At 41.0% G+C, this 13,741-nt stretch overlaps 1 protein-coding gene and 1 long non-coding RNA gene across 11 annotated transcripts in view; one reads left to right on the top strand and one right to left on the bottom strand.

The window, feature by feature from the left end:
* Positions 1-1,962: 1,962 nt before the first annotated feature.
* Positions 1,963-13,741, bottom strand: part of ST18 (ST18 C2H2C-type zinc finger transcription factor) — a 183,603-nt gene continuing 171,824 nt past the window's right edge. For 7 of the 10 annotated variants that reach the window (XM_053396174.1, XM_053396172.1, XM_053396175.1 and 4 more), the window contains 5 exons: positions 12,523-12,744; positions 11,153-11,241; positions 9,972-10,075; positions 6,431-6,574; positions 1,963-4,970 (listed from right to left, as the gene is read on the bottom strand). In XM_053396174.1, the coding sequence (XP_053252149.1) occupies positions 4,830-4,970; positions 6,431-6,574; positions 9,972-10,075; positions 11,153-11,241; positions 12,523-12,744 (700 nt within the window). In that variant the 3' untranslated portion in view covers positions 1,963-4,829. Of the gene's footprint in view, positions 4,971-6,430; positions 6,575-9,144; positions 9,310-9,971; positions 10,076-11,152; positions 11,265-12,522; positions 12,745-13,741 lie in introns of those variants that run through there. The other 3 variants (XR_008331468.1, XR_008331469.1, XM_053396180.1) reach the window with 3 other exon arrangements.
* Positions 4,817-12,750, top strand: LOC128417484 (uncharacterized). Its single transcript, XR_008331476.1, has 3 exons — positions 4,817-4,923; positions 6,554-6,663; positions 12,662-12,750. It is a non-coding gene; the product is annotated as an uncharacterized LOC128417484 (long non-coding RNA).

Raw genomic sequence — 13,741 nt, 5'->3', positions numbered from 1 at the left:
TAAAATGGAGTCTCTCTATACCAGGAGCAGCCAAGCTGAAATTGACAGATTTTCCCATCCCTAGCTACAAGACAAATCATGCTCAATGGAATTATCGAAAGAGTTACCCAATCAAACTGGCAGACTAACCACAGCAAACTGGCAGACCAGCAACAACAACACTTAGCCACCCTTCACCCTAAGGTCCTAGGGCAAGTTACAATCATGTAAAAATACAATATTAAAATTGATATTGACACCATCTTTTGACACTCCAAAGGTAGGAAGATGATAGCAGTTCTACTGATAGGAGGACAGAGGGTTCTTCATACTGCTCAACAAGCAAGCAGATGCCATGTTTTCCATGCTATATTAATCTGGCATATATATATATATATATATATATATATATATATATATATAACTTTATTATATATAAAGGGACGTGGGTGGTGCTGTGGGTAAAACCTCAGTGCCTAGGACTTGCCGATCGTATGGTCGGCGGTTCGAATCCCCGCGGCGGGGTGAGCTCCTGTCTTTCAGTCCCAGCTCCTGCCCACCTAGCAGTTCGAAAGCACCCCTGAGTGCAAGTAGATAAATAGGTATCGCTTTATAGCGGGAAGGTAAACGGCGTTTCCGTGTGCTGCGCTGGTGCTGGCTCGCCAGCTGCAGCTTCGTCACTCTGGCCACATGACCCGGAAGTGTCTTCAGACAGCGCTGGCCCCCGGCCTCTTAAGTGAGATGAGCGCACAACCCTAGAGTCGGACATGACTGGCTCGTACGGGCAGGGGTACCTTTACCTTTACCTTTATAACTTTATTAAATAATGCAATCAAATTTCCAGATATATCTGCAAAGAACACAATTATTTACAGTATGTTGAACATAAAGTATGAAAGAAAATAGAAAATAAGAGAAAGCAAAAAAATGAAAGAAGAAAAAAAGAAAAAGAAATACTATTTTCCATAAACGGGTAATTCCAGAATTACACTTACATACATTGTAAAATTGTAAAATACTGGCTGGCAGGGGCTCAGAGCAGTTTCTGTGAGGGGTTTGGGGGGATATGCAGCAATATTTTGTTGCCAGACTCAAAGTTTCCTGCAGTTAAGAACCACCTGCTGTTTCAGAGAAGTTGAGATCCAGCACACTAAACACTAGATCTCAGAGAACATCTGAAAGAGATGGATCTTAACTGCAAAAAACCTTCATGCCAGCTTTTGTGTTTAAATGTATCAGATGCTAAAAGCAGTACAGTCATACCTCAGGATAAATACGCTTGAGGTTAAGCAATTTTGGGTTGCGCTTCGCGGCGACCTGGCAGTAACGGATCGCGTTACTTTCAGGTTTCGCCACATGTGCAGACGGCCAAAATGACGTCACACGCATGCACAGAAGTGGCGAAATGCCACGCGCAGATGCGCTGTGCCATCTTATGTGCTGTTCGGGATGAGAACGGGGCTCCAGAACGGAGCCCGTTCACATCCCGAGGTACCAATGTACAAATTTATTCTATTCTATCTTTTTTCTTTCTTTTTTTTCTTTCTTTCTTGTTCTGGAGGCAATTGAACTTTGCCCATGAGTGATAGTACAATGCTTAAAAAGCGGTAGCTATGGCTTCCTTGGTTGTATTCCGAAATATTTTCACCCCTATGTACACACACACACACCTTGTTACAAATTCACACACTAATAATTTCGTTCCAGGGTGTTCCATTAAGATGTTAAAGGTAAAGTTTAGAGGTGTCTGTAGGTCACCGTGTTGGCTTGTGGCTTTTATCACCCCTCGCCTTTGGCCATGCTAGCTGGTGCTGATGGGAATTGTCGTCAAACAACTTATAGTTGATACTATGTTGGCTACTCCTGGTTTAGAGGAACCCCACGTTTTGTTTTGCCTTGGAAACAACTGGCTGAGTGTTTGTAGGTGTAGTTAGATGTGCACCATACACCCCCATCTATTGAAGACATCGAAGAACTTGTGGAACCTGTTTCAGTATCAATTTTATTTCCTACCATACACCAAATGTACAGCACAGAACACAGTTTTGTTGCTTTTGATGTAAGAAATATTAATTGTATGAAGAAACAGTATACAAACTACTCCAAATTAAAAAAAAATGCATACATCATTGCTCTTTACAAAAGGTCTAATTTACAGGATAACTCGTCAATGCAAATTAATCCAACAAAGAAAAGGAAAAGGAAAGGAAGAAGGGAATAAGGAATCACAGTGCACATTACAAAACATCAAGTACCAAGAAGGCAAATAAATACAAAGTTACATCCTGAGCAAACAATCCAAACACAGATAAATTAACCTGAAGCCATAGGAAATCATAGTAATAAATAGATAAGTCAGTAGGAGATTGTTTAAATTAAATTAAATATATAACAAATTTCTTAAAATATTTAGTAAATTAACTTTTAGTCTCTGTCATGAGTGAACTTGGTTTCTTTCCCCCTGTAATGCATTGAACAGGTATAGCAACCGTCTTTTTTAAAAAAACAAACAAGTACAATAACTTAATAGCAATTTGGTGTTCTATTTTATATTAGCACATACTGTGATAGCTTCTGTCAAATTGTTTTCTTTAAAAAATAAACACAGCTTCTAAGGACATTCTTGTCTAAACTAAGGTCCGAGGGCCATATCACCGCCGCCCCCCGCCCCCCCAAACATTAACAGCAAGCTCCATCTATTGCAGAACAGCAACCACAGCATGACAGCTGAATGATTTGGGAGAAGCACTCTTGGATAGGAACCCTATAATATAAATGTACGAGTGAAGACTGTGAATGCTGTCATATTCAGTCAAAATATAAAGTAGGCAAATAAAAATAAACACTTTCATCGTAGCACAGGAAAATTAAATCACACGCTAGATTCATGTATACATTTTACATTGAGGCACATATGCACATGAGAAGTGTGTGCATACCAAAAAAGGCAGTTCAGCTGGTTGTATATATACCTTCTTCTGAAAACATTAGAATTCTGGAAAAAAATGCATTATTACTTCTAATCCCTGAAACAGACACTGGACCCCTGTTTATAGCTGCTTACTAAACTGAGAATGGATACGGGTGATCAAGAGGTCCACCTCGGATGTGCACGTATTTCTGAGTGGTTGCCTAAGGACTGTAGCACTTGGAGACATACCCTTATTATGGGATGGTAATCAACTGCAACTAAGGCTGTCTTTAAACCTCGGCTCCAAACACATGCAACAACCTGATCCAAAGGAACATGGGATTCTGATACATATGCAGATCTCTTCTGCAAGCAGAGGCTTCCCCATTCACTTCCATGCACGAGGCAGCAGAGATGCACATTTAGGGGGAATGAGCCGTTGCACAGTGGTCAAGCGTTTGCATACAAAAGGTCCCAGGCTCATTCCCCGGCATTTCCAGGTAGGCCGGGGAAGTCGCCTGTCTGAAATACTGCCAGCCTGTGTAGAAAATACTGAACTAGGTGAACCAGTAGTTTGACTTGGCAGGTAGACGGCAGCTTCATATGTTCAAATGGAGCTGCTGGAGTAGGGGTTTTTTTCTGAGATGTTACGTCTTAGCAGTCTTAATGGAACTTGCAGTAAATCTGCTTGGAATCACAGCATTCATGTACAATTGGAGGTAAACCCAATCAGTGCATTGCTCCAGTTCATAGATCCAGTCACCAAACACCATTGCCATGCAAGCCCATTTCACAGCAGTGGGGCTTAGTCCCCTTTGCAACTGCAGCCTTCTCAGTTCCTTCCACTCAACCTAGTACAATAACTGACATCTCAGGGAAGATTTGCTCAGCTTAATTGTATGTACAAAATCATCAGCTTGGGATGCATTTTTCCAATATGAAATTATATTGATATTGATCTACTGACCAATGTTTTTACAAGGCTCTGTACAAAAAGGGGGGAAAAGCTACAGGTCATTTCAAAGCCTATCACATTAAAAGGGATACAATTTATATATATATTTTCCCAATGAATGACCATGAAATAGGGGAAAACATATCTTAAATCACTCCAACCTTCCCTCTTGAATGGTTTCCAAGGATTATTTGTGGCAGGCTAAGACACACAGCCAAGTCCAAAGGTTTGCTGATTGCTATATTTCATTATTGCTAAAAAAAAAATCATGAACTCTTACAACATGCTGCACTTGAAGAGCTTATGTTCTTCCAGCAGAGGGCACCATTCACCTTTGCATCCTTGGTTCATCATATCTCATGCTATTGAAAACCCTTTTGAATTTTTTTTTTTTTTGTTAAAATAAAGCTGTTATAAAAAAGCAGGATGTGGTGAAAATAAAACTAGAATCACAGTTCTGTTATTTTTTGTTTCTTTCATAGATTTCCCCCTTCTTCCTGTACAAACCCAGCAAAATGTTAAATTTACACTATAACTTTCAATCTATTTTAAAACCCCATTGGAAAATAAATTAACAAACACATTTGTAAAAATATGGCAGGCTGCAGAAATGCTGTTAAAAGATTAAAAAAAACACGCACGCATACAACTCCTTGATTGAAAATAAATTTAAAAAGTAAAAAAATAGTTACACACACTTTTTACATTCACTTTACAAAATGAAAAGAGTGCAAACCATGATGACAACAAAAAGGATTTGTACAGAAATAAATATATTCTATGATCTGAGTCATTGCTGTTAATACAATAGTCTGTTATGTTCTCTGTCCTTTTTATGTCAGCTGGAAAAAAAATAGTGCAATGTTGTAAATTGTAAATGCAGCACAGAAACCAATACTTCTAAAGCAGTCCAGGCGCTCTTTGCAGATCCATCTGGAGTTTGCTGCTGCTAAGTCACTCCTGTTGCCCAGCAGCTTCCTCATCCTACACGTGGATACCCTTCACTGCCTGTTTGATACTTTCCAGCAGAGCCTTGCAGTCCGGGGAATACTCCCGTTCCAGATTGCTGTACATATCTGTGAGTGTATTTACATATGCTTCAAAATTCTGCTCACTGATTGGGCCCTGGAATGAAGATGAAAACACATCACACCTAAACATGGGAGTCAAATATTAGGCAAGGTGTCCACTATGTGACAACTGGAAAGACAGAGAGGGGGGAGCAGCTGGACATGGAAGGACTGTCTACAGGAAAACAGCAAGTGTTTGACTCCTGCAACCCTCCAAATGTTGTTGGACCCCATCTCTCATCAGCCCCAACTACAACGGGCAGAGATGTTGGGAGTTGTGTCCAACAACATTTAGAGATTCCTGTATCACAGGGAGTTGGACTAGATGATCCTTGGAGTCTCTTCCAAGCCTATATGGCTCTAAGGTAACCCATTTCGAGTTTAAGCTATTGCCTGACTATGGCCTGTTGCTAGCATCACCACCTGACCAGAGAAAAATGACCTGGCCATTTTGAATTCACTTCTTTTCAGAAGCAGTCAAGTCTTTGACAACAGCTCTTTGGATCCCAGCCAGCCAATGGGATGGGGAACTGGGATGCTGTGGCCCTCTATCTGGCACTTGGGTTTCTAGCCACACCATACCCCCTCCCTAGACTACACCTCTCACTGCCCCTCCTTTGCACCCACCTTGAGTGGTTTTCTCTGGCTGGAAATGTGTTCTTGAGCTCTGATCATGCTTTTTTGCTTGCTTGGATAGAGAGGTGTTTGTGTAGAAAGCAGCCTATTGTAGAAACAACATTTACATTTCTTCCTTGGCTCACTGGTATGTGGTCCTTGGAAGATTGTCCAGAAAGGACAATCCACTCCCACAATATTGCTCTTCTGTGCTTAAAGGTGTGGTCATGGTCTTCTCCAGCAGTAGAGGGGCATTACTCACCTGGTTTCCCAATGTCACATGTCCCTGCCAGTTACCAGGAGGGAGAGTGGGAGGGGCTAATTAGTGGGAAGCTCAGCATGGTGCATGCACAGCAACACAGCCAATCCCACCAGCACTGGACAGGCAGTGTGGTGTAATGGTTAGAGAGTCGGGCTTGGACCTGGGAAGCTAGGGTTTAATTTCCCCACAGTCATGAAACTCACTAGGTGATCTTCAGATGGGGCCAGTCACCATCTCTCAGCCTAACCTACCCCACAGGGTTGCTGTGATATTATTGAGATTTAGATTCTGCCTTTTTCCTTGATAGGGAAAAGCTTACAGATAAAATGGGGAAGAGGAGAACCATGTACACCATATTGAGCTCCTTGGGGGGACAGAATTAGGAATGTTGGACTGGCCATGTTGCTGTACCTGCTCTGTACCAAGCTGCCTGCTGCCTTACCACCTTTGGTAATTGGAAAGCCAGGTGAGTCCCCGCCACCCCTCTGGCCGCTACTACTATCCATAATTTTCGGCACATCCCAGAGATTGAGAATGTTGTACAGTTTGAGATTCATCTCTGACAGCCCTGCAACATGCCGTTGAGTAACTTCCCTGAGCTCCCAGAGAAACTACCACATTCCCAGCCACAGACGTACCATTTGTGGAAGCTGAATGTCGGCCAGACTGGAGATGAGGGCTTGACTGAGGCCAGCCAACTCCTTCAAGAGGCTCTCGTTGTTCTGCTCGATAAGTTTGTTCTCCTCTTCTATCGTTTTCAGATTGCTCTCCATAGATGTTATCTGAAACCATGAAGCAAAGCAACGTGTGGTGGTGTGAACAGCAGAACAACGCCAAGGGCTGAAGAGTTCTCAAAATGCTCCCAAAAATGGTTAGTGTGCCTGATAAAGCCTGGCACATTTTAGCGGGAAAGTATGCTTTCCAAAAATCCTTTCACTTTTTGCTTTATGAGAAAGTATATTTGTAGTTCCTGATGTAAGTGGGTTCTTCTTTTTAGTTTTTAGTTTTATTAGTATAATTTTTCAGAATCATCATATACAATCTAGAAACAAAGATAACCCAAACCCAACAGAACCAACCACTGAAAATACATTATGAAAACTTGTGTTCCTGTATGCATACCCCAACTTACAACATCTGTAAAACATTTTCATATAGATGGGTTCTTTTAAATGTACAATTCTGTGTTTTTGTGTGTGACTGATATTGTCCCTGAAGAAGGAAAATTCCCTGCTCCTGCAAAATGCATTGGGCCAACACACATCATTTATTTTTCTGGGGGATCAGGCTCTTTGCAAAATTTTCTCTCTCTTGTATTCCTGCATTCAGTTCTGGTTACTGCGAACAGTGGGGTTCTTGGCCTAAAATGCAGCTATCAGAAGTGATAGCCCAAGGCAGTGGAAGTTGCCTATGCAGAAGTGAAGCTCAAGTCCTTTCCGTTCCATGCACATCAATGTCAAAAGGCGCTCCTAATTGGGGCGAGCCATTTTATTTCTAAGTCAGTGGATTCTGCTGTTCTTTCAGAAGAGGAATATGTTTAAATGATGCTCTAGACAGTGACCCTGCTGGATGAAAAGAGCATTGTTTGTGGGAAGCGTGTTCAGAAATGGACGAAAGACTGCAGGCCTCGAGCTGACAACTCAGGAGGAGTGTCTGATTTAAAATGAAGTCTTTTGCCCTTAGGGACTGGGGTAGGTAAGGAGCAAGCAAGCTGCTATTTACATTGCTGCCTTTTTCTTACAGCATCCCTGCTGACTCACTACAATAGCAGCAACCCTGGTATTGGCTTTTGAGCTACTTTCCAGGGCAAGGTTATGCTGTAGAGTGGCCGAGTTTGGAGACAGGACAGAGCATAAAAGCTAAAAAATAAAAAAATAGAATAGGAAATGAAGGAGCTCACTTTGCAACAATTCATTGTAACGTAGGCCAGGCATTATATATATTATTCTGAGAGAAGCTGAGTGAAAAATTGAGCTCGGGGCTGAGACCATAATTTTAAACTCTATAATACCACTTTAAACAGTCATGCCTCCCCCCCAAAAAAGTCTGGCAACTGTAGTTTCTTCAGGGTGCTGCAGATTGTTAGGAGACTTCTATCCCCTCACAAAGCTGTAATTCCCAGTTCCCTGGGAAGAGGGATTGGTTGTTAAACCACTGGAAATTTTAGCTCTGTGAGGGGAATAGGGGTCTCCTGACAAGTCTTAACACCTTAACAAACTACAATCCCCAGGATTTTGGAGGGAGGGTGACTATTGGAAGTGGTCCAATAATACTTTCAATGTATGGCTTGGATGTGGCCTGAGACATTTTTAGATAGATACTGTGTCATATAGGGATGGCTCTATTCAATCTTTTCTGTCCTGTTTCCTCATTTGATGGAAATACTTAAGCATTTTCAGATGTGACAACTCTCATAACATACACTTCAGTATACTATTTATATTTCAAGGAGGAAAAATGAATGCACTGAAAACAGTTAACATACCCAGCTCAGCCCAACGCAGAGTAGACTAATTGAAATAAATGGACATAGCTAAGTTAGGTCCATTCATTTCAATGGATCTAAAATGAGTAAGACTTAGTTGAATACAATCTCTGATTTTTAGCATGCCTGAGGAGCTGTGTATATACACACGAACACATATCCTTGGAAAAAGTAAATTACAATTTGAATTTTAGATTTAGCTGGTATTTTTTTCCATTCCAGTTGCCCAATTTTACTTACATTGTGCTCATTCATTAGACTAATTTGATGAAACGATGCATTTTTAAAAGTGGAAAATTTGCCATAATATATATATATTTGTGGAAATTTAATTGAGCAAATCATTAACTTTCCATAGCAGCATTTTTTTTCAAAAATGGGCTGCAGATTCAGTTAAACAACTGCATAAGCAACAACAAATTTGGCTTTCAGCAGGAACATAAAAAAGCCTGCTGGGTCAGGCCAATGGCAAATCTAGTCTAATATCCTCTTCTCCAGTGGCTAGCCAGGTGCCTGGGGAAAACCCACAAGCAGGTTTCAAGCACATGAGCCCTCTCCCCAATTGTGGTTTCCAGCAACTGGTGTTCAGAAGCATTGCTGCCGCCAACTGTGAATTTGTCAAATCCTCTTTTAAAACCATCCAAGTTGGTAGCCATCACTGATTCCTGTGGAAGTGAGTTCCATTGTTTGATTATGTGCTATATGAAGAAATACTTCCTTTTGTTTATCCTAGATCTTCCAACATTCAGCTTCATTGGAAGTCTGAGTTCTAATGTTATAAGAGAAGGGAGGAACCCCCTTTTCTCTTACCACTTTCTCCATGCCATGCATAATTTTACGAACTTCTACAGGTCGCCTCTTACTCGCCTTTTCTCTAAACTAAAATGTCCCAACTCTGCAACCTTGCTTCATAGGGGAGTGGCTCCAGGCCCTTGATCATTTTGGTTGCCCCTTTCTGAACCTTTCCAAGCTCAACAAAATCCTTTTTGAGCTGAGCTGAGGTGAGGCTGTATGGCAGTAAACTAGAATGATCTGAAAAAATTAAAAGCAAAGGTTTGAACCCAGGCATTCTATGAGACCATGACTTTAAACCAGTGGGTGGAAGGCAGGGAGACCAACAGTAGGTGAAGCTAGACAGATGAAGCAACAACGCCTTTAAAGCTCCAATGAAACCCTTGCTGAACCAGACAAATGGACCATATATGGGTCAAGGTAGAAGAAGGCAAAGGCAAAGCCTCCAAAAAGAAAATTGGGCCATGTTGCTTAGGTTTCATGGGCCACAATAATGAGCTGGAAAGTTGCTATGATTTCCATGCAACTCTGCCCAGTTTGCATGCTGCTACAATGCTGGATCCATGGGTGCAGCTATGGGAAACATAGTATATGTTAACAACAGCTTGCAAACAAAATTCTCAATGGTCAACATGCAGTAGCAGTGGCATAGCTAGGAGAGCACAGAGGTAGTTGCCCCAGGTATAAGATTGTTAGCGGGTGCACATTTTCAACACCCGGTGCTGTCTCAATACAGCCATGTGCTTCTGTTACTGGGCTCTGTTGAAAACGGCTTCTCATGTGAACCAGGCTGGCAGCCTATACTACTGTGCAGTAGAGTTCACCATCATTGCAATGCCAGAGAATAGTAGGAGTTTTTGATGTTTGTTTTTAAGGGCTCAATCAGAGATTTTCTTCCTTACCTGTGTCTGAAGTTTCATCATGTCAGCTTCAATTTTAAGGTTGGATTCATTCAGTTCTTTTATTTCTTCATCCAAATGTCTGATTTCCTCCTCATTCTCTAAACCTGCACAAGAATGAGCCAAGTCAAGTGTAAAATCACACCTGACTGAAGAGATGGGCAAATGCTAACCCCTGTGTAATGGTATGTTATAGAACAAGCCTCTTCAGTTAACCTGGTCTCTGGAATCAAAATTGCACATTTGCAATTTAATTCTACACTTAACAGGGTCAGTGTCAAAGCTTCCATTATGGCATGTCAGGGGCAGAGAAGCAGCCATGAAATTTTCCCTTTGCACTGATGGAACTCAATAGGCCTTCAAGTGGCTGAAAGTGGCCCGCCTGGATTGAAAGGATCAATCCAGTACCGATATTTGTTGAAGGGCAACCCTGGGAACAGAGCACAGGTCGCCATAGCTCAGGATGAGGGAGAAATTTGGATTACATGTCAATGCAGATCCTTTTATTTTGCAGTTTCTGAACCAATGAGCACACTGAAAAGCAGCGATTCCCTCCAAATTTGCACTTTCCCAAATTTTGTTGTGCAGCTCCCCAACCACAGCATGTGCATAAAAATGCACCTGTACAGAAATACGTTACGGGAAATTGCTTGAAAAATGTGCATATTGGGAGAAGCACATATCAAAGTGCTGATGAATTTTGGTGAGGTCCATTTTTATTATAAAATTGTTGTTGGTTTTTATTGTTATGATTGCAAATTTGATGTGGAAATCTGGTGGACTGGAAAGATGAGACACGGATATAGGCAAATTTGTCCATCTCTACCTGTGTCCTGTTCATTGTGAGGCAGTACAAAGTATTTTTAATTAAAATGTTCAAATGAAAGGCACAATGTAATTATATATATTTTTAAGTAAACCAAACATTAAATTAATTAATCCAATTATGTGTCTTCATGAGGCAGGCAGCAGAGGGGCTGTAGCTCTGTGTTTGTAGAAGGTCCTGCTTTCAGTATACAGCATCTTCTGTGAAAGAATATTTGGCAGCTGGACGGAAAGACACTTTTTCTAAGACTCTAAAGAGCTGCTGCTGGCCAGAGAAGACAGTACTGGGCAAAGACAGACTCATTTCCTTACTCCCAGATTCCAGTGTCATATATGTACTGCTTTTGTTATCTTCTTACCTCCACTTGCTTTCAATTTGATGGTCATCAGTTCTTCAGATATTTTGCCCTTTTTTAAGGCTTGTGCATTCAGAGGGCATCCAGACAAACTGAAAAGAGTAGGAAAGGGGACCTATTTGAAAATTGAAACACATTTTTGATTGCTGTATCTCAGCTTCCAGGGTCTTGGTAGTACAAGTCCATTTTATTGTGCTGCATGTAAGCTGCAATCCTATATTGCTACTACACTGTTACTGGGCGCAGAATACAATGACCGAAATGGTTGTGTAGTTACTAAAATCTCTCTAAGAGAACAAATAGGCAAATTGTTCTCAGTGCAGCTCCTGACATAGCCCCATTTGAACTATGTAGTGGGTCATCTTCGATGGTGGCTGCTACCAAAGCAGAAGCTTAAACACACCTTCTGGAAAATAGTACATAATGGTGCAGCGGTGGTAAGTCAGTGCTCTCTACTGGGAAGGAGAGGCAAAGCAGTGATGAGGTCAATGTGGCACAAACACATCACAGGAGTGCTGGATTGGCTCTGCAACTGCATTTGCACCATGCTGAATACCCTGCTGCCTTGCCCTCTACCTCTGTCACGCTATCTGCAACTAGAGGCAGCAGTGTAAAATCCTGGACCAATTACAGCACAATCCTATACATGTCTACTCAGACATAAATTCCATGGGATTCAAGAGGGCTTATTCCAAGGTAAATGTTTATAGGATTGTTCTATTAAAATCTGTGACTGGTATTCAACTAAATTTAACTCAAGAGTAGACCCACTGGAATGACTTAACATGACCAAGCTAGGTCTGTTAATCTCTGTTGGTCTACTTGGAGTAATACCTAGCTGAACATCACCAAATTTACAATTTCTGGGGTCAGCTAAGATACACAAATGAACATAACAGCTCAGTAATTTGCCACTAAAAATACTTTGCATTTTAAACAGGACTTTAAAGCAATAAATTATATTTGCATTCTCAGATAAGTGAATTTAGGATTGTGGTCTTAAAAGTCTAAAAAGCTTGCAACTCAGAGTCAACTTCAAAATGTACATGAAAAGAAGAGTTCAGTAATATGCTGCTAAAAATACCTTGCCTTTTAAAAAGAGCTTTTAAGGCTAAGCAGTAAATTGCATTTGCAGATTTCTCACCTATTCTAGGTTGATATGTGAATGTTTAGGCAGCTAAAATAAAACCAAAGACATCTCGAAAAATCCTGGACATCTCTAGGAAACGAGTTAGGGTTAATTCAGGGACTTATGCAAAATCCTATCAAGATTTTTCCTATCAGTTCAACAGCTTCATTTGCTAAATTCACACAATTGCAATACATTGTAGGTATTTGTCGAGTTAAAAAAAAGTAAAGATACAAAGTGATACCTTCTATGGGTGACAAAAACGTTATTAACATGACCCAGCCCGTTGCAGCCTGGCAAAGGACAGTGTGGCAGCTCCTGCTTGTTCAGTCTCCAGGGCAGCGAAGACCCATTGAGAGGACTCTCCTTCTGTCTCTTGGCAGCCATAGGACAACCCGAAGCAGTGCGATGAGAAGTGTATTTACCTGATATGTGACCTTGGCCATCACAGCCTAGCACCGGACATCTACAGAAGCACAGCAAAACTGATGTTATTTTTAGGAAAAAGTAAATAAAAACCAAGAGGCAGAGGGGGAAAATGTCCATGTACCAGCGACAACACCTCAAGAAAGATTTCCTCCCCATAAATAAAATAAAGCCTACTTTGTTATAATATGAACGTACTAACAGCAAGGTTTCAATGTGCTTGGGTCCTTCTTGGAGGTTTCCTGTAGGCATCTGGTTGGCCACTGTGAGATGCTGGACTAGATGGGTCTTTGGCCTGATCCAACAGCATCTTTTTATGTTCTTAGAAGGATTTCTAATGACCAAATGCCTTGTTTGATGCTGGATTACTGAATTTTAGGCTACTGTATTTTACTCTTGTTTTAAGAGTCATTGATTGATTTTATTTATATGCACTATTAAATAGTGTGGGGTTTTTTTTGCAAGTTTTTTTAATTTGAAGGAACAAGGGAAATATATTTAAAAGAAAAAGGAAACAAGTAAAAGGCACGGTTTGAGGGAAATGGCCAAGCAAGCCAAACTAGACTCCTTGGTGGGCCAAGATTGGCCCACAGGCTGCTGGTTCCAAGCTGCCATATGAAGACCACTTTAAAAAATACAGTCCAATACACCGTTATTGAACTCAATGGACTTGAGTGTATGCAAAGGATTGCACTGTGAAATACTTTAAATATGGTGGCTTTAAATATGAAGGAGGCCCAACTAGCTTCCATTAGAGGTCTGCCATAGTGTCATGAGTCGCATGCTGTGGATCACTTTTTCAGCAGGTACACTCACTTTTGATTTTCAGGCATCTCTGAAAGACCTTTTTATGTAGGCAGGCCTATGCAACTGTTTTGATGTTTTGATCAGTCGATCATTTTAATGATCATTTTGCACTCTTCTTATTATGTTTTCTATTTTATTGCCTGTCCTGCCATATGCTATCTTGCGCTATATCTATCTATCTATCTATCTATCTATCTATCTATCTAACGAAATAAGGAGATCAAATCTTC

Source organism: Podarcis raffonei, chromosome 7 (genome assembly GCF_027172205.1).
Source record: "Podarcis raffonei isolate rPodRaf1 chromosome 7, rPodRaf1.pri, whole genome shotgun sequence".
In the NCBI taxonomy this organism is placed as follows: Eukaryota; Metazoa; Chordata; class Lepidosauria; order Squamata; family Lacertidae; genus Podarcis; species Podarcis raffonei.
The sequence above is the reverse complement of the archived record's forward strand: the minus strand, read 5'-3'. Positions and strand labels throughout refer to the sequence as shown.